Source organism: Hyperolius riggenbachi, chromosome 10 (genome assembly GCF_040937935.1).
Source record: "Hyperolius riggenbachi isolate aHypRig1 chromosome 10, aHypRig1.pri, whole genome shotgun sequence".
Classification (NCBI taxonomy): domain Eukaryota; kingdom Metazoa; phylum Chordata; class Amphibia; order Anura; family Hyperoliidae; genus Hyperolius; species Hyperolius riggenbachi.
The window spans coordinates 262,961,000-262,983,195 of NC_090655.1; the positions used below are offsets into that span (position 1 = coordinate 262,961,000).

Here is a 22,196-nt window from a genome sequence, read left to right on the forward strand (position 1 = left end):
TCACACCCCTATTACTTCTCACATTCCCTGTGTACATAGTGTGTTTATACCTCATTACAGGCACACTGTGCAGTCACATTACACACATCACACCCCCTATTACTCCTCACATTCCCTGTGTACATAGTGTGTTTATACCTTATCACAGGCACACTGTGCAGTCACATTACACACATCACACCCCTATTACTTCTCACATTCCCTGTGTACATAGTGTGTTTATACCTCATTACAGGTACACTGTGCAGTCACATTACACATCACACCCCTATTACTTCTCACATTCCCTGTGTACATAGTGTGTTTATACCTCATTACAGCCACACTGTGCAGTCACATTACACACATCACACCCCTATTACTTCTCACATTCCTTGTGTACATAGTGTGTTTATACCTCATTACAGGCACATTGTGCAGTCACATTACACACATCACACCCCTATTACTTCTCACATTCCCTGTGTACAGAGTGTGTTTATACCTCATTACAGGCACACTGTGCAGTCACATTACACATCACACCCCTATTACTTCTCACATTCCCTGTGTACATAGGGTGTTTATACCTCATTACAAGCACACTGTGCAGTCACATTACACACATCACACCCCTATTACGTCTCACATTACCTGTGTACATAGTGTGTTTATACCTCATTACAAGCACACTGTGCAGTCACATTACACACATCACACCCCTATTACTCCTCACATTCCCTGTGTACATAGTGTGTTTATACCTCATTACAGGCACACTGTGCAGTCACATTACACATCACACCCCTATTACTCCTCACATTCCCTGTGTACATAGTGTGTTTATACCTCATTACAGGCACACTGTGCAGTCACATTACACATCACACCCCTATTATTTCTCACATTCCATGTGTACATAGTGTGTTTATACCTCATTACAGGCACACTGTGCAGTCACATTACACATCACACCCCTATTACTCCTCACATTCCCTGTGTACATAGTGTGTTTATACCTCATTACAGGCACATTGTGCAGTCACATTACACATCACACCCCTATTACTCCTCACATTCCCTGTGTACATAGTGTGTTTATACCTCATTACAGGCACACTGTGCAGTCACATTACACATCACACCCCTATTATTTCTCACATTCCATGTGTACATAGTGTGTTTATACCTCATTACAGGCACACTGTGCAGTCACATTACGCACATCACACACCTATTACTTCTCACATTCCCTGTGTACATAGTGTGTTTATACCTCATTACAGGCACACTGTGCAGTCACATTACACACATCACACCCCTATTACTTCTCACATCCCCTGTGTACATAGTGTGTTTATACCTCATTACAGGCACAATGTGCAGTCACATTACACACATCACACCCCTATTACTTCTCACATCCCCTGTGTACATAGTGTGTTTATACCTCATTACAGGCACATTGTGCAGTCACATTACACATCACACCCCTATTACTCCTCACATTCCCTGTGTACATAGTGTGTTTATACCTCATTACAGGCACATTGTGCAGTCACATTACACATCACACCCCTATTACTCCTCACATTCCCTGTGTACATAGTGTGTTTATACCTCATTACAGGCACACTGTGCAGTCACATTACACATCACACCCCTATTACTTCTCACATTCCCTGTGTACATAGTGTGTTTATACCTCATTACAGGCACACTGTGCAGTCACATTACACATCACACCCCTATTATTTCTCACATTCCATGTGTACATAGTGTGTTTATACCTCATTACAGGCACACTGTGCAGTCACATTACACACATCACACCCCTATTACTTCTCACATTCCCTGTGTACATAGGGTGTTTATACCTCATTACAAGCACACTGTGCAGTCACATTACACACATCACACCCCTATTACGTCTCACATTACCTGTGTACATAGTGTGTTTATACCTCATTACAGGCACACTGTGCAGTCACATTACACACATCACACTCCTATTACTTCTCACATTCCCTGTGTACATAGTGTGTTTATACCTCATTACAGGCACACTGTGCAGTCACATTACACATCACACCCCTATTACTTCTCACATTCCCTGTGTACATAGTGTGTTTATCCCACATTACAGACACACTGTGCAGTCACATTACACATCACACTCCTATTACTTCTCACATTCCCTGTGTACATAGTGTGTTTATACCTCATTACAGGCACACTGTGCAGTCACATCACACACATCACACCCCTATTACTTCTCACATCCCTGTGTACATAGAGTGTTTATACCTCATTACAGGCACACTGTGCAGTCACATTACACATCACACCCCTATTACTTCTCACATTCCCTGTGTTCATAGTGTGTTTATCCCACATTACAGGCACACTGTGCAGTCACATTACACACATCACACCCCTATTACTTCTCACATTCCCTGTGCACATAGTGTGTTTATACCTCATTACAGACACACTATGCAGTCACATTACACATCACACCCCTATTACTTCTCACATTCCCTGTGTACATAGTGTGTTTATACCTCATTACAGGCACACTGTGCAGTCACATTACACATCACACTCCTATTACTTCTCACATTCCCTGTGTACATAGTGTGTTTATACCTCATTACAGACACACTGTGCAGTCACATTACACATCACACCCCTATTACTTCTCACATTCCCTGTGTACATAGTGTGTTTATCCCACATTACAGGCACACTGTGCAGTCACATTACACACATCACACCCCTATTACTTCTCACATTCCCCCACTTATTGGCTTCATATAATCTATACTGTGCTCAGCATGGACATATTTGTTAGTCAGTTTATTAAGTCTTTTGACTATGTAATGTTTATCACTCACGAATGCTCATACCTGTAATAATGTCTTCCTCCTTTGAAGCTCTTATGTCACCCTCCTCTTCAGACTGCTGATCACTTCTCACATACATCTCTCCTTCTTCCTCTTTAATTGCCCTCATCATGTCACCCTCCTCCATAGACTGCTGATCATTCCTCATGTAAGTCTCTTCTTCCTCTTTAATTGCCCTCATCATGTTGCTCTCCTCTCTAGACTGCTGATCACTCCTCACATACGTCTCTTCTTCTTCCATTTTTATTCTCCACTTCATGTCACCCTCCTCCATAGATTGCAGATCACTCCTCACATACGTCTCTTCTTCTTCCTCTTTAATTGTCCTCATTATGTCACTGTCATCTATAGACTGCTGATCACTCCTCACATACTTATTTTCTTCTTCCTCTTTAACCACATTGCTTACATGTTTTTCACCCTAAGTGCCCAAAATAAAACACAATTTAAATTAAGAACACAGATACAAACATATGCTGAAAGAAAAAATGTCATACGGTTTTGAGTCTTGAAGGACCCTCAGCCTACCTCATAATGGTGGGGGATGGTGCGTTCTTCTTGTGGACAATCCCGGGAATAAAGAGGACCTGTACATCTGTCTGTTTGGTTTCTGATACTGGGTCCATCTGTAGGAAACACACACATAGGAATACAGTGAAAACAAAAATAATGAGGGTTTTAAAGTGGTATAAAACCCAGAATTTCTTATTTTCTCTCAACGATTATTTACTGCATATAATATACTACCACATTTTTTTTAGCAGAACACCATGCAACTGGTTAAAACACAGGACTTACTTTTTCAATAGAATGCTCCCTGCAGGGAGATCTGCATCCAAACTTGTGATAACATTATCCTGTGTTAACTTAATTGTAGCAGAGAGGAATGTAAACATTCCCTGGCTGTGCACAAACGTCTTCTAATGTGTCAAGAACTGATACACTGCTCAGAAATCATTACTGGGTACATTACAATATAAATACACCAGTTATGAATAAAATGCAATAGCAGCTTTCAGAGCAAATAAAACTGTTCTTTGGGAACTTGTAATTTCTGAATGAATAACAACAATACTAATGCACAAAAGCAAATATGATAACTGTATGGGTTCTAAAAAGTAGGAAAACGCATTTTTTTTTATTGAATATTATGTGTTTAATACCACTTTAAGGCTTCGCATTGAAAATCAATTATAAAACATAGCTTTTAATTACAATAAACACAGATCAAATGTGTCTCAGCACAATAAAATACAAGTTCCTTCACTCACGTTTTAGTTCCACATCGCATAGCCTAATGCACTGTTACGAGGCTGGTCTAGAAGCAGGCTCTGTTGACCCAGCTACAGGTGGTAGGCCTGGGCTCTCCCAGGGCGTAGAGTCTAAACGGCCACAGATCTTCACCAGAGTACCCCACAAGGGATGTTGAGCCGCTACTCCTAGTGAGCAACGGACTGCTTTGTTGCCTGGTGGCCGCAGGTCACGACCCCAGGAATTGCCTCACCAGTAATCGAGAAGAACAGGAGACGCTGCTGAGTGGAGTAGTCCAGTACTTGTGGAGAATAGAAGAGCCGTAATCGGGAAGACAAGCCAAGAGTCAGGGCAGGCGGCAAACAGCGGAGGTCGAGGTCACAAGCCACAGGTCAGGGCATTCAGAGATCAACGGAGGTTGAGGTCACAAGCCAAAAGTCGGGGCAGGCAGAGATCAACGGAGGTCGAGGTCACAGGGCAAGGTCACAACAGGAATCAATCAGAAGTAATACTAGGGTTCACCAACAACAGTTAGCCAAACTGTCAGAATGAGCAGCACTGCAGTTGAGGGCAGTGCTGCTTAAATACTGGCTCTAATCAAGATTGGTGCCAACCTAAGCGCATTACGCATGCGCACTGAAAAGGGTAAGTTTCTACGCATGCGCATACATAAGGATTTATGCTCGCTAGTCCCTGTGCAAGCGCACATAACAGTTAGTGCGCATGTGGCGTAACGCCGTACACAATGGGAAACGGCAATAAAACCCGGCGTGTTCCCGCACGTGTAAGGACACACGCACGGACACGCTGCAGAACGCCAGGACGGTGAGTGTGACATGTACATTTCATGCCCACAAACATGGCCGCTTCCTCAGAGGCAGGATTTCAAAGTTCAAAGACCGTCTACTCCATTCAGCTACACTACTACACATGCTGATCCTTCTGAAACTACGGATCTTTCTTTCCCAATTTATACTGATCCGGTACTGGTTGGACCTGTTTGCAGCTAGTACTGCTGGGTACTAGTTATCATGACAATCGTCTCTATACTGACTGGACGATGGTAACACTGGGAACATCCCTGATATGGCTGTGTATGGAAAACTGTTGGATTCTATGTTTTTAGTTCTCCTTTGTCACAGTCTTTGAACTTTGAAATCCTGCCTCTGAGGAAGCGGCCATGTTTGGGGCCGTGAAATGTGAGTTAGGCTATGCGATGTGGAACTAAAACGTGACTGAAGGAACTTGTATTTTATGGTGTTGCAACATATTTGATCTCTATTTATTGTAATTAAAAAGCTAATTTCTATAATGGATTTTCAATACGAAGCCTTAAAACTCTCATTATTTTTGTTTTCGCTGTATTCCTGTATGCCATCTAGAGGCGAGGCCCTGTTACATGGTACATATTTACATAAACACACACACTGACAGAGTACATTGTCTCTATGTGTTTATCAGATGATGGAGGATCTAGGTGGACAATTGCAGGAATAAAGAGGACCTGTACATCTCTCTGGTGGGTTTCTGTTACTGGACACATCTGTAGGAAACACACACACACACTGACTGAATACATTGGGCTTGATTCACAAAAGCGTGATTACTCAGTTATTACGCCTAAAAACTCAGTTATCATGCCAAAAATCTTTGTACGTGCAAACCAGGGTGCTAAGTAGTTTGCACCATAGTTTACATCTGCAAACTACTTAGCACCCTAGTTTGCACGTGCAAAGATTTTAGGCGTGATAACTCAGTTATCACCCTTTTGTGAATCAAGCCCATTGTCTCTATATGTTTATCAGATGATGGGGGATGTAGGTGGACAATCCTGGGAATAAAGAGGACCTGTACATCTCTCCGGTGGGTTTCTGTTACTGGACACATCCGTAGAAAGCATGCACACTAACTGAATGCATTGTCTCTATGTGTTTATCAGATGATGGGGGATCTAGGTGGACAATCCTGGGAATAAAGAGAACCTGTACATTTCTCTGGTGGGTTTCTGTTACTGGATACATCTGTAGGAAACACACACACTGACTTAATACATTGTCTCTGTGTGTTTATCAGATGATGGGGGATCTAGGTAGACAATCCCAAAAATAAAGAGGACCTGTACATCTCTCTGGTGGGTTTCTGTTACTGGACACATCTGTGGGAAACACACACACACTGACTGAATACATTGGACTTGATTCACAAAACATGATAACTCAGTTATCACGCCTAAAAGCTTTGCACGTGCAAACCAGGGTGCTAAGTAGTTTGCACCATAGTTTACATGTGCAAACTACTTAGCACCCTAGTTTGCACGTGCAAAGATTTTAGGCGTGATAACTCAGTTAAGGAAACACACACACTAACTGAATACATGGTCTGTATATGTTTATCAGATGATGGGGGTATCTAGGTGGACAATCCCAGGAATAAAGAGGTCCTGTTCATCTCTCTGGTGGGCTCCTGTTACTGGATACATCTGTAGGAAACACACACACTAACTGAATATCGTGTATCTATGTGTTTATCAGATGATGGGGGGTGTAGGTGGACAATCCTGGGAATAAAGAAGAGGACCTGCACATCTCTCTGGTGGGTTTCTGTTACTGGATACATCTGTAGGAATCTCACACACTGACTGAATACATTGCCTCTGTGATTATCAGATGATGGGGGATTTAGGTGGTCCCTCCATACTGCTCTCTCATTTACAAGGAAATAGAGTCTCCTCTTACCCAGTGATGTGAGGTGCGGCTGATTCTCCATCATGGTGTCCTTGTAGAGGTCCCTGTGTCCTTCTATATACTGCCACTCCTGCATGGAGAAATAGAAATCCTGACACCTTATAGGAACCTGACAATTACAATGATAATGTCACTGTTAGAATATAAGTATGATATGCTTGAATTCGGAGGCCTCAGTCACTTTACATAACTGGTTTAGTAAAAGGACTCGCTCTGCAGTGTGTCTCTTTAAGGAGAATTTCTCTTAGAGAGAAATAAAGACAGTACTGATGATCAGTAGAACATTGTGCTGTGACTCCCAAGACTGTAGCAGAGATATCCAGTGTGTAGGCCAGACCAGCTTGTGACAAACAACATAAGCAAGAGCCATTGTTATGAAAATATTCTCACAAGTACATTAAACAATGTTCTCCTAAGAACAAGGGGACAGGTCATTGGAAAATGGAATTTTTCAGTGCATGCGCAGTAAAGACTGTGCTCGTCATGCTATCACGTGTTCTTATCAGCCAATAGCAGGCGATGGGTTATGGATCCATCCCTGCTATATGGTGCCACATTTAACTCTTTAGAGGCTAGTATAAAACAGCCAACGGGCTCCAGAGAGCGACTTCTGACTTCCAACTTTCATTTCAACTTTACTTTTATTACTAACTTTCTGTAACTGCATGCTGTATATAGGCCTAAGTGCAACATATCATAGATTTATAAGATAGAGCCTGGACCATTCACAAGGGATGAACCAAGAGCCACAACGCTTAAAGGGATACTATCGATTAACGTGTTTTTTAACCACTTCCACACCATGTTATTTTATGCTGATCTGTGCAGCGTGGGCTCTCCAGCCCACAGCACAGATCAGCTAGCAGCCAGGGCGATCAGACTTCCCCCCCTTTTTTCCCCACTAGGGGGATGTCCTGCTGGGGGGGTCTGATCGCCGCCGGCTGCTTGCGCTTGCGGGGGGGGGCTCTTCAAAGCCCCCCTCCGCAGCGCTTCCTGGCCTCCTTCCCCTTCCCTCCCTCTCCCTCCCCCTGTGAGCGGCGCAGGACGGATTTCCGTCCTGCGCCTGATGGGATAGGCTTTAGCCTATCAGATGCCGGTGATCCCCGGCCAATCAGAGGCCGGGGATCGCCGATCTCCTCTACGGCGCTGCTGCGCAGCAGCGCCGTATACATGTAAACACCGGGGAAGATCTTCCCCGTGTGTTTACATTTACCCTGCGAGCCGCCGATCGGCTCGCAGGGTGTTCACGGAGACACCCTCCGGGAACTGACATGGAACGGCCGCTCATACGAGCGGCCGTTTCCATGGTATACACTTCTGGATTCAGGGGCGTGTATATACGCTCCGAGAATCCGGAAGTGGTTAACCTGAGTTTGAGAGAGTTGCTGAAGTGCTGGTAAATAATGATGTATACATTTTATTTGCTTATCTCTTTTGTTTACTGTAACAAATTCCATTCACTCTGAACTGACGGCACTGTCTGCTCATTTCTGACGGGAGAGTTAATGAGGGGAGGGGAGTTTCCCTCACAGTGTAGTTAACTCTGTAACTGTGTCTCAGAGAGCTCTCAGAAGAAGCTGCATGTTTATGAGCTGTCTGCAAGAGAGCAGAGGAAATGCAACTTGTTTTAATTGTCTGTGACAGCACAGCTTTTCATATATTTTTTTGGGCTTTCAGGGAAAAATACTCTGTAGTCTGATATGCAAAAAACAACACTGGCTGTGCATTGAAACAGACACCCCTATGCGAATGATTTGTCCCAATAGAGCTAAACCCTACGCACAGTTAATTAAAGCTTTTGCCTCTGATATTTAACATGAAAAATAGGAAAATGTTTACACAGCTACTTAGACATTATTTGTACATTGTCATTTTATAACACTTGGGTATTGATAGTATTCCTTTAAGACAGACCGATTGCTTTGCTGAGGTAACATGTAATGGAGATAAGATTGCTGAACCCATCTGTATATCTGTTTACCAAATAAACTCTGTAAACTTTGACGGCGTCTAAAGCCTCGTCTAAACGAGGCGATCCAGCGGCTCGATTAGCCGCCGAATCGCCTCTTCCGCATCCCCGCACGTACCCGCCGTGTCTCCGCTCGCCCGTCGGATTCGATCCCCCGCTCGTCCCTGCTTACTGTTTCTTCCGCTTGATTCCCTGCCTTTGTCCCCTCGTGGGGAACGAGCAGGGAATCGGCGGTGGCGAGATCTGACCTGTTGGATCTTATCAATTGAGCCGCATCAGCGGCTCGATTGATAATACACATCGGAGTGTCATCTACGCGTGTAGATGAGGCTTAAGCAGTTCTATCTCCTGTGCTGTTGCTGTGATGAGTGTCAAGTTATCACACTTTCTGTGATATGGTGCTTAACAAAGGTGTAGTGTTGTTGCCCATAGGAGAGCTTACTTAAAATGAACCTTAACTGAGGAGGATATGGATATTTTCTTTTTAAATAATACCAGTTGCCTGATCTCCTGCTGATCCTGTGTCTCTGATACTTATAGCCACAGCCCCTGAACAAGCATGCAGATCAGGTGCTCTGACTGACGTCAGACTGGATTAGCTGCATGCTTGTTTCAGGAGAGTGATTCAGCCACTACTGCAGCCAAAGAGATCAGCAAGGCTGACAGGCAACTGGTATTGTTTAAAAGGAAACATCCATATCCCTCTCAGTTAAGGTTTCCTTTAAATTTGGTTTTGAGGGAGATATCCTTAATTATAGCATTGTATACATGGCCTGCTGTAAAGATGAGCGCGGCAGGGTTTATTTCTAAAACCTTCCAAATTTCAAATGGCACCCATCAAGGGTGCCTATCTCCCTATCTCCCCTTATTTATTATTTAATAAAGGAAACATTTGCAAAATCCATTAGAACAAATGATAAGATACGAAGTGTTGTTGTCGGTTCCACTAATCATAACATTGGACTATTTGCTGATTTTATCACTAGTTGACCCAATAGGATCCTTTGAACAGGTCTCCCTAGCCTTGCAGGCCTTCACAGAAGTTTCTTACTATAAGGTGAACCAAACAAAATCTTTATTGTTAGGGATTCACATACCGCAACAGAGGAAAGAAAGGATCAAAACGAATTTCCCATTTCCCTGAGCAAGAAAAACCATAACATATCTGGGCATACAAGTCCCTAGTTCCCCTTCTGTTCTCTATAAAACTAATTAGGTCCCCTTACTCTCAGCTTTAAAAAGGAAACTGCATCTCTGGGCCAAGCATGAAGTGTCGTGGGCAGGTCGGCTTAATGTTTTTTAAAATATTCACATTACCAAAAATCTTATATTGCTTTAGGACAATTCCTTGCCAAGTGAAACAATCTTTCTTTACTAAACCTAGGCGAATTTTATCCCAATTTTTATGGATGGGTAAGAGACCAAGGGTAGCTTTTACAGTCCTTACTACCTGGAAAAAGATGGAGGGATGGGAGTACCTGACTTGGAAGTGTATTATTCTATATCCTCGAACACTTTATGCTATTGATGGACGGATGATGAGTATTTATAAGCATTGGTCACAAATAGAAAGATTTAGAGCTAATCAATCTCTCAGGTCCTTTCTCATAGGCCCCCGCTTATTAATCCTAGATCTATTATTGTTCCTATCCAAATCACGCTTAAAGGACAACTGCATTGTCATTTTGAAGAGAGGCTTCACGATTGGCTCACGTGTGAATAGAGAGTTTTGCATGACACGGGCTGCAAGTCCCGCCCACGGAGGTATTGGAGCTACTTACAGGAAGTGAGTGGTTGCTTCTATTCAGTGATGGCTGCAATTTTTAAGGAGCTCTGGATACTGTACCAGCAATTTGGCCAGCCTGGCTATGCAGCCCTAAGGTATACTTAACCTTGTAGTCCACCAGATGTGCACGGGCTTGTACTGCACCTCAAATGGGAGGACAAAATTGGTCCTTTGCAGCAGAGAATATACCAAGGCATGCTGGGCCATTTCTAGGACAATTTCTGATATAGTAAACTTCTGATATAGTAAACCAGTTTTCCTGGTCCCTTGGAGTTTACTATAACAAGATTATACTGTAATGGTTTAGTGTTGTTTTTCATGCTGTTAGTGTGCTACCTTCAGTATACTTGTAAACATAAGTTATGTTTATAGACCCAGGTTCTCATCGCTTTCCCCTCAACAAGAGATTAATGACAGGTACTTAATCCAAGCCGTTTGTTGGCTAGGTTGATAAGCTAGCTGGCATTAGCACAGTGGTGTCAATATAGCTTCACAATTCCTTGCATGGTTATATTGTCTGTATTTGTAGATATATCCTGGCGATTGGTGTATTGTTATTACTATTTGTATGTTCAATACAATTTTCAATGTTTAAAAAAATACATTCACCACCTAGACACATTGATTGTTATTTCTGGATAATGTCCCATAATTCCCAGCACCGCTCACCTCTCCTGTCAGCAGCTCCATCATCTTCCTGGTGATATCTAGTATATTTTGCTTGTTGTGTCCCTCAGATATCAGGGAGTGATGTGCGGGCACCATGATGGTCACATGATCACCAGACTTCACTGGAGAATAGCTCTGTATTGGAAGACCAACATTAATGTTACATGACCTCCCAGAATCCTCCTCACCTCTGTGGTAATATGCGTGTTTTATTAATAGAGATAATAGTGATGTTGTGTGACCTCCCAGAATCCTCCTCACCTCTCCAGTCAGCAGATAGATGATCTCCAGGGTGAGGTTGAATATCCTCTCAGTCATGTGACTCTGGTCCTCATCCATCCTCAGTGATGTAATCATGTGATCTGTACAGGATGCTGCTGCCTTTTGATACATAATATATAATAGGGATAGGTTAATCTAGGTTGTACAGTTGTCAGCGGTGAAACGACCCATACATGATCCCTCCTCTTCCCAGCACTTCCCATTGATGTCACTTGTGGGTGGTAGGGCCATGCAGAGTATTACAGGAAAGCATAATACGTTGGTATATAGCTACCTGTGCCCTATACACACAGTGTTCTGCAGTCCTGTCCTCCCTCTGCCTCCTCTCCAGCTGGCCTTCTCTCCTCACATCCACCTTCCACTGTTACCATTCCTGTGATGTTACAGCAGTGCTGGTAATGGTAGATGGATGAGGATATGAGGAGAGGCAGAGACTGAGGCTAATAGGAGCAGAGGACTGGAACACAATGTGAAAGCCAACTATAAACCAATGTAAATGCTTCCTGTTACTACTCTGCATGGAGGTGTGGGAAGGAAGCAATACTGGCGTGTGGGCATGGCTATAAGAGGGGAAGGGGAAGAAATGGCATTACTGGGGTAAGGGGATACTGGAGGATAATGGCAATGCTGGGGGACACATGGAGGACATCGCTATACTCGGGAATAAATGGCATTACTGGGGTAAGGGGACACTACATACTGGAGGATAATGGCAATGCTGGGGGACACAGGGAGGACATGCCTATACTGGGGAAGACATGGCATTACTGGGGTGGGGGACACTACATACTGGAGGATAATAGCAATGCTGGGAGACATGGCTATGCTGGGAAAGAAATGGCACTACTGGGGTGGGGGGACACTACATACTGGAGGATAATGGCAATGCTGGGAGACACAGGGGAGACATGGCTATACTGGGGGAGACATGGCTATACTGGGGAAGAAATGGCATTACTGGAGTGGGGTGCACCTCAAAAGCAAAGGGCAGCACCAGTACAGAACATTAAATCCTATAAATAATGAGGTGTGTGCAGAAGAGAATAAACCATTACACATGAATCTCCACCAAGCAAAATCCTCATAAAAACTGCACCACACACGAGCAACCCACCACTCGCCTATACCTATATCTGTATTAATTCTGTTACTGCAACCTATCTTACAACCTGTGCTATGTCTAAGAGGGATACATTTATCAAGAATCACATAATTACCTCTTCCATCAATTTCTTCTTTTCACATCCTGCAACGTCTGTTCCTGCTGTTCTACATCACTTCCGGTCTGTGAGATTGCCATCTTGTGGTGTATAAGCTAACTGCAGCCTTTGTGTGTGGTATTCGCTTCACTCAGCAATCTATCATTAAATATTATTATTATTATTATTATTATTATTATTATTATTATTATTAGCCCCAGACCGTTGCTGAAGATGTAAAGCTACCATACAGATGTGGCTCTATAGTTACAGGAAGTGTAGCAAATTGGAAGAAAGAGGCAGAATTACTGAAGAAATTGTCTGGACTGGGATGTCCACTTATGCTCTTATTATAGTCTTTGTGGCCCTTTTTTATTTTTTGGAGAGGCGTTGAGAACTAATGACCTACCTGTGTGTGTTTATGGGATGAGGGACTATGAAGAAACTGGATTCCCCGGAGGAAACACGGAGAGAACATACACACTCCATGTAAATAATGTCCATGAAGCATACATGTGATTGCTAGCTTGTCTTGTGGTAGTGCAAGGTATTGCCATGACAAGGTTTTTTCAGCATCCAAGGCTGAGATACTAAAGTGTGCCCCCATCCCCCCCCCCCCCATCTGTCACACATTTATTGGTATCACAGTAAGAGGTGCCCCAGGGCCCCCAACCCCTTAATCTCTAGTTATCTGGCTTGCAGTCACTGCCATGTATCCCCTTTTATTATTTCTCTCTGCTTCAAACACAATAGAGGAATGATAGCTGAGTGTGTTGTGCGCCCCCTCCTACACTGCACCCTGAGGCTGGAGCCTCTCTCGCCTCTGCCTCGGCCCGGCTCTGTTGCCTTGTGACAACATGAATGGCAGAAAAACTTCTGACACTAACTAGCAGAGAAATGTCACACAGCATGAATTGTCATCATCACACCATAATAACAGAGCTCTGTGTAATGCATTGCTGAGTAATAACAGATTATTTACACTTCCATGTATTGTGCATGAGAAGCATATAGATAGCAGCTTGATGAGGATGACATGAATGCCACCAAACATGTGACACTAACAGCGGAAACATTCCACCAATGCAGCAGCAGCACCTGAGATTGTGGTGGTTGTGTTGGCAGCCAGTGTCTGGGGGAACTGAATCAGAATAACTTATTTCACCAAGTACAAAGGCAGGTTGTACCCGGAATTGGTTTTGGCTCATACAGGTCCTGGAACAGTGGGGGTTGGATAATGTCCAAAAGCCGAGGCTGCCATACTACAGTGCCACCAATCGCACTTTGCATCATATATTATCCCTAAGGAGACATTGGGGGGAAGGGGGCAGAGGGAGGTGAAGGTTCAGCAGTGATGGTCCAGTTCTTCATGAAAGAAACCATGGCTGATACAAGTGTAATCAGTGCATGGCTGAAGCAGCATGAATTGGCATCTGTCTGTGACATCAGTGGAGGGAGGCTGGTAGCTGTTGGTGATCCACCTCTCATGGATGGAGATTGATATTATATGGAAACAGTGGTGATGGATTGACTGTGATCACACCACCAATAGCACTGATGGGTCTTTAACAAACCGCTGTATGCCAGGCAATTCTGCACTCTGAGCTCTTATTTACAACACATATTAACACATTAACATCCTCCTGCTACTTGCATAAAAATGTCCAGAATTTGTCCTTTCCTTTCACTGGGGCAATCAAAATGCTCGTATATTCTCTTATCATATCCTGTCTTGACTACTGTAACACCTTACTCTGACACCTCTCCAGTCCCTTCTGAACTCTGCTGCCTGTCTCATTCACTTCTCCTCCCTGCTCGTCTCTGCCAATCTCTCCACTGGCTACCTACCACCCAAAGGATCCAGTTTAAACCCCTCATGCCATCATGTAAAGCTCTACACAAGCTGCCAGTGCCACCTACATACATTTCCTCATTAGCTTCCAGATACCTGTCCATCCGTAACCTATGTTCCTCTCAGGAGGCCCTCTTGTCCCCTGGCTTGGTGGTCACCACCTCTCACATCCAGAACTTCTCACAGGTGGTCCCTTAACAACGTGAATGTAACACATTTACTGTATAGTTTCATTATAGTAAAGTCTGATATAGTAAATCTGCTGGTATAGTGAACTAAATGTCCAGGTCCTGGCCAAGCCACATGTATATGGGAGTAATGTCTGGAATAGTGAACCCTGATGTAATACAACTTCTGTCATAGAAAACCTGTTTATTTGGCTCCTGGGGTATTCGGTAGGTGTCTATAGTGCAAAATGGGCGGGCACAAGCATCATACCTCAGTTGGAGGCCCATGCCACGAGCTGTCGACAGTGGGCGGGGCTGGCAGTCACTTGTAACATGCTCGCTATCTGCACACTAATCTGGGCCTGCGTGGATTTCCTCAATAGCACCAGCCGCTGAGACCTAAGCTTCCTGCGTGAGCTGCTGTCTGATTACTGAGGGGATTACCCGTTATCTGTGACTTGCTTGTGCATGGCTGCAACACTACCGTATAATTCAGGCTGCACAGAGATGTGGACAGAGGAGCACACTATCATTCCTTCATCTGCATTAACTAGTGAAAACTATGCTTCCTGTGCAAGCTGTTGCATGATTATTGCATGCAAATCCCTACATATTCAGCACCATGTATTTTGATCTAGCTTAACCAGTTAATGTATATGCTATAGTATATCTACACCCCTGGAGACTTCACCTTAGTTCCAGGGGCGTAGATATACGTATCTCACTGCGACTGCCGCTGCGCTTGTTCCCGCACGCGCGTGCAAATGTTTTTTTTCCCACTTTTTTCCTATTATTTCCGTTATAATGCATTTAGCATAAAATAATTCTTAGCAAAATGAACTACCCAAAGAAAGCCTAATTGGTGGCAAAAAAAAACAAGGTATAGATAATTTTGTTGTGATAAGTAGTGATAAAGTTATAGAGGAATGAAAGGGAGGAGTGATGAAATGTGAATATTGCTCTGGGTCATAAAGGAAAAACCTCTCAGTGGTCAAGTGACTAAACTTTGTCTGTACTCGCTTGCTGAAGCATTGAAAAGAAAAAATGACTCCCATATATTGACTGAATTAGGACCCAGTTCTACAGTATACTTTGGGCTTGATTCAGAAAGCCGTGCTTACTGTTAGTACGCTGGTGAAAAGCCCATTATCACGCCTAAACTCAGTTTAGGCGTGATAAAATAAACTCGCGCGCAAAGTTTTGCGCATAAAATTTTACGTGCATAAAGTTTTACGCGCGCAATGCCATTAAACCCTATGCGATGTTTTGTGCGCGAGTTTTTCCCTCAAAGCGGTGCTAACCTACTTAGTGCAATGCTTATTATCACGGCCAAAAGTCTTTAGGCATGCTAACTAGGTTAGCACCGCTTTGTGAATCAAGCCATTTATTTTGTTTCAGGTGTGTGATTTAGACACTACTGACCAGAGATATCAACAGAGCTGCCAGCCAGAAAACTGGTCATGTATAAAAGGAAACACATATGGCATCTTCTTCCATATCATTCTCACCTCGGGTTCATTTTCAAAGAAAAGAATAACCAATATTGATGGGGTTACCCATTATCCCTCTCTAAGCACCATAAAGGTCAGTCGGTGGTATTCCGCTCCCCATGTGATCTGCCAAATGTGCAATCAACCTTTGACCTTGCCAGGATTACGCTTCCTGAATGGCTTATTTTTGTTCCATCTAATCCAGCTTCACAAAGGCAAAAATGGTCCAGGGTGGAACCCATGCTCATAACAGATGCTGATTAAATGGCTGTGAGCTCATATTAGCGGTTTCATATACAGTAGAATTACTTTATATGAAACAGCTAATATGAACTCACAGCTGAAACAAGCAAGGAGCTAATCTCGTCAGATTTGTTATAGACACATGATCTGCTGCATGCTTGTTCAGGGTCTATGGCTTAATATATTAGAGGCGGAGGATCAGGACAGGAGGACAGCCAGGCAATGTGCATTATTTAAAAGTCAGTCTCCATATCACTCACCCTTTAAAGGCTCTAGCAGAGGTCGTGTAGCTCTTTTTAGTTGTAGGCTCAGCTTAGAGAGATCGGTCAGGATCTGAATCTCCGTTCCATCGAAGTCAATGTCCCTCTGCTGTCAGTGGCATAGCTAAGGAGCTGTGGGCCCCGATGCAAGTTTTACAATGGGGCCCCCCAAGCATTCTATGAATAACAATTGATACGGCTGTAATGATCTGCTCTGCTGTCTGCACAGGCAGGCAGCTTTTTGACCATTTTTCAGGTCTGCATGCTGCAGGTCCCTGGAAAGGAGACCTGTTTTCACTCTGCAAGTTTCAGACTTGCTGTTCTGGGGAGGGATTTGCATTCACTCATCTGGTTATTGATAGCTCTGCCTCTTTTGAAGGCTTGCAGTATAAATGCCATTTCCTCCCAGAATTCCCTGCTGGTCATAAAGGTTTGGTTCTGCTGGACTTACCTTGAGTTTCAGCCCCTCTGCTGACTGTTTGCTAATATTGTTTTAGAGTAGTTATCCTTGGGAGTGCACTAGCATTCCTTCTAGTGCAGTCAGATTGTTAATTATCTCTATGGCCTGGTTCTGTCTTGTCTTATCTGTTGCGATTGCACTTTCTCCAATGGCGGCTGATAGTGAATCGCTTTGCTTGTTTGGATCGCATTCGCCCTAGCGGTAGAGGCGGTGGATCTTTCTTGTTTGACTCTTGGAGTATAACCTTAGCTGCGGTTGCTACTGGTTACTCCTTTTGTGTGTCTTGTCTAGCACGAACGCTTGCTCTTGTCTGGGGTGAGGCAACCGATTAGCAAGCGTTCGCGTTATTTGTCTGTCGTCATTTTCTGTGTTCAATAGTTAGCTAGGGTTGGTACGCTTTGTCGCTGTTGCGCTTAACGTGCGGCGACCGTGCCTTGAACGCGCTTTGTCGCTATTGCACTTAACGTGTGGTGACCGCGTTTAGCTAGCCCTGTCAGTTCCTTCGTGTTGGATTGCAGTTTGTTAATTGGTTTTGTCTTTATTCACTCTATGATCTGTTTTTACTCAGTCTTGTGTCTCTATTAGCAATCGCCATTTTTGCGATTGCTTTCTCACTTTGGTGTTCGCTGTTGTATGTCAACCGTCGCCGGGTGGTGACTAGATTGGTGGACATGCATACATTCTGTCTCTGTGCTCACTCTCTCTCGAGAGGCTATCTTGCCCTGTATTGCTTCACTTCGTACAATCTCCATCTGGCATCTGTGGCTGTGCAGAGGGTTTATTCCTCTGCACTCCACAGCTCCATCTGCCAGTTGGAATTCCTCTCTACAGGTGCATTTGCACCAAAGCTGGGTTCTCTTATCTAAACGGTTGTGGAGTGTTTCCGCAGTGTCGGCGCACATGTTATGCGCTGACCACAGAGATAATTCCACAATCGTTAGAACGGCGCAAAACAAAACCTACCAATGGCAACTACAGTGTCAGAAGGGGATGGGGGGTGCAAGAAGGGGATGGGGAACAGTTTGATAATGATTACCACTATTCAAATTATCTATAGAAGTGATTATTATGAGCACAGGACCAATACACAGCTAATACTGCAGTTGAGGGAGGGCCCTTCGGGGCCCCTCTGGTCCAAGGGCCCCGATGTGGTCGCAACCTTTGCAACCCTTATTTCTCCGGCCCTGTCTGCTGTCCAGGTGCAACCATGAGAGCCTCTTTTTCTTTATAGAAGTGAACTCTGCAGATAATATCACAATTTATTGCAGTTCCTATATATATTTATTGCAGTTCCTATATATGCGGCCCGGCAGTAGCTAAAGGCACAAGGAGCTTGGCTGCTGTTCAGACCCTGTTTGGTAAGTGCTATCATTTTATTAATATACAGGTTCTCCCTATCCTTCTTACTCCCTGCTGCACACTTGATTGATAAGGCAGACCATCATGTAACTTGTACTTATTTTGGACATGGTATTTCTGTTACAGCACTGCCATTTTCACTATAGTATGATATACACGAACATCTCTGTTCAAAGGAAATGGTGTTGTAGTAAAGAGGTTGATAAAAGTTTCTTTCCATAGATATTTTTTTATATAACGCCTTCCCCACCTGATGCATATGCCCTTTCTTTATATGTATGATACCCACTTGTTTTTTTTATATATAAAGTGCACCCTCTAATAACCTGTATACCCACATATAGATATATTTGAATGTGTCAATTTTCATTATTTTTTAATCCTCAAAATGCCATTGCTAAGATATTGATTTTGTGGGTCCTGAGTCATGTGTTCTCTGACATTTTCCCCAGTTCACTCCATTATTTGCATGATGAAGCGGGATTATGACCTGCAAAACACGTTGCATATGGAAGCATCTCATTTAATATCACAAGGTCATGCAGGGTCAGTGCTAGGTGGGCCGAGGGCTCTGTGTGCTCAGTCAAGCTCAATTTTGTGTTTAGGTAAGGGACCAAGAATTTGAATATTGCCACTGTCATTGCCATGATGTCTGGGGGTTTAGTGGCCTCAGGTATGCCTCTGATGTGGATGATATTATAAAACTGCATGTTACTAGGGTGACAACTTCTTCCAACTGTTTAGACTGTTTGTCCCCTTTGTCATTGGATAGACCAAAGATCGCTCCGCCCAGTGAGAGGCTGAAAGCTAGTATTAGACTTTCAAAAACACCCCATTTCTGACCAAAATGTTTGAATGACTGGGCATCTCCACCACATGTGGAGCTCATTACCTTTCCCTTGATCACACCTCATGTCTCATTCTTTTCTTGTGAGAATTTGGCCATCCTAACTGGAGTGAGATGGCATCTGGCCACAGTTTTATACTGCAATAACTGTGGTTTTTGGTTTGGATATTTCCAGTTATTGTGGAAGATTTTATTCCATTTATCTCCCTCCAGGCAAAAACCCAGGTCTGATTCCCATCTACTGCACCAGGGAGGGGTAAGCCTATGGTAAGGCTTCTTGGATAAAGTCATACACTGAAGATAATAAATTGGGTGTTTTTTTTTGGTTTTTTTTAAGCATCCATTTTTCTAGAATAATTGTTAATATAGGTGTAAGCGCTCTATACGGAATTCCAAATGACTGTTCACATGGAAAGTTCCACAAGTGCTTCAATATGGATTATCCACGTTGCTCTGCAGACATATGCTCTCAGATGAGACATATATAAGGGAAATAAAACAAAAAAAAACAGCAATATAGTGTAGTATTTCTTAGATTCTGTTGCACCTTCTCCTTATCACAGTGACAAAGCTGCAGTGAAACCCACCCTCAGTGAAGCGCACTTAATGTATATACAATGCGCTCACCGGATGTAATAGCTGTTGAATCACAGACAGCAATAGAAGCATTAGGAAATTCCCCTTGGGTAGTCAGTCAATGGTCATCAGCTTCTTCTCCGCACTGTATCCCATTATCTCATTAGATTGTAAGCTCGCAAGGGCAGGGTCATCCTTCTAATGTTTACTGTTTTTGTAACAATATTTGTGCTGCTTGGAACTCTGCTGTACATTTGTTAGATGTATCTTTGTTCCCCTTGTCGTCTTATTGTGCTTTGTAAAGCGCTGCGGAATATGTTGGCGCTATATACATAAAAAATATATATGTGCACAAATATGTGCAAATAGTTAATGTGCAAAATGACAGCTGTGCAAAAGTCCCATGTATCCCAATAAAGTTAAACACACATGTAGAACAGTATACAAAATACAAAATGCAAAAGACAGACATGGGCATCCGCAAAAATTTTTCCAGGGGGGGCAAAAAAAAGGCGGAGGAATAAGCGCGTGTAGCGCCGCGGCGAACATTTGAGGTGGCGTTGTGGGGTACGGCATGCCGAAAAATGGGTGTGGTCATGAACCAGAATGTGGGTGTGGTCGTGGGTGGAGACAAGTTTACATGAACTTAGCAATGGTGGGACGTTAGATTAGGACAGTGGTGGCGTACCTTTTGGAGGTTGAGTGCCCAAACTGCAAAGTCACTTCACTATCACAAAGTGCCAACAGCAATTTAAACTAAATACAAACGTTTTAACTCATACATGAACATTATGGAAAATTCAAGTTGAAAATAAACTGTGAAGATAAACAATTTCATCCATCCGACTCCTGAAAAATGTATTCATTTTTTTTAGAACCTCCCAGTTTCATTTTCTGTTTTAAAAAGCTGAAAAAGTAGGCTTAATGCTATCGTCTCATATGATCATGATTCAGCTTTTTCCATAGTCTCGCAGTTACCAATCATGTGACCCCCAACAACACAAATTCAGCAATCATGAGCCCCCCCCCCCCCCCCCCAACAAGACAAATTCAGCAATCATGAGGCCCCCAACAAGACAAATTCAGCAATCATGAGGCCCCCAACAAGACAAATTCAGCAATCATGAGGCCCCCCCAACAAGACAAATTTAGCAATCATGAGGCCTCCCCAACAAGACAAATTCAGCAATCATGAGGCCCCCAACAAGACAAATTCAGCAATCATGAGGCTCCCAAAAAGACAAATTCAGCAATCTTGAGGCCCCCAACAAATCATGAGGCCCCCAACAAGACAAATTCAGTAACCATGAGACCCCCAACAAGACAAATTCAGCAGTTATGAGGCACATAAATAGACAGTATTTCACATAAATAGGCAGAATGCCCCCTTAACATGGTAGACACCTCTCACCTTGCAGCAGTTCCCCAAAATACACTCAATCTGACAGCAGTGGTTCCCCAAAAATAGGTAGCTCCAGGTCTATAGGTGTCCCCAGAATAGGTGGCCAGTGGTATAGATGTCCCCAGAATAGGTGGCCGGTGGTAGAGATGTCCCCAGAACAGGTAGCCAGGGGTATATGTGCCCAGTATATGTAGGCAGGGGTATATGTGCCCAGTATATGTAGGCAGGGGTATATGTGCCCAGTAGATGTAGTCAGGGGTATATGTGCCCAGTATATGTAGCCAGGGGTATATGTGCCCAGTATATGTAGCCAGGGGTATATGTGCCCAGTATATGTAGCCAGGGATATATGTGCCCAGTATACGTAGCCAGGGGTATATGTCCCCAGTATATGTAGCCAGGGGTATATGTCCCCAGTATATGTAGACAGAGGTATAGATGACCCCAGTATATGTAGTCAGGGGTATATGTGCCCAGTATATGTAGCCAGGGGTATATGTGCCCAGTATATGTAGTCAAGGGTATATGTGCCCAGTATATGTATTCAAGGGTATATGTGCCAAGTATATGTAGTCAGAGGGATATGTGCCCAGTATATGTAGGCAGGTGTATATGTCCCCAGTATATGTAGGCAGGTGTATATGTCCCAGTATATGTAGGCAGGTGTATATGTCCCAGTATATGTAGCCAGGGGTATATGTCCTAGTATATGTAGCCAGGGGTATATGTCCCCAGTATATGTAGCCAGGGGTATA

General features: G+C 43.5%; 1 protein-coding gene and 1 pseudogene across 1 annotated transcript in view; one reads left to right on the forward strand and one right to left on the reverse strand.

Annotated features, from left to right (window-relative positions):
• The window catches only part of LOC137537150 (zinc finger protein 208-like), a 486,444-nt pseudogene that overhangs the window by 276,861 nt on the left and 187,387 nt on the right, over window positions 1-22,196 (forward strand).
• LOC137535848 (uncharacterized) overlaps window positions 1-22,196 on the reverse strand; it is a 147,150-nt gene that overhangs the window by 57,219 nt on the left and 67,735 nt on the right. Inside the window, exons 8-14 of the mRNA XM_068257732.1 lie at window positions 15,249-15,301; window positions 12,804-12,855; window positions 11,566-11,685; window positions 11,305-11,439; window positions 6,872-6,950; window positions 3,414-3,511; window positions 2,889-3,306 (exon numbers count right to left, since the gene is read on the reverse strand). Coding sequence (XP_068113833.1) covers window positions 2,889-3,306; window positions 3,414-3,511; window positions 6,872-6,950; window positions 11,305-11,439; window positions 11,566-11,685; window positions 12,804-12,855; window positions 15,249-15,301 — 955 coding nt within the window. The remainder of the gene's footprint in view (window positions 1-2,888; window positions 3,307-3,413; window positions 3,512-6,871; window positions 6,951-11,304; window positions 11,440-11,565; window positions 11,686-12,803; window positions 12,856-15,248; window positions 15,302-22,196) is intronic.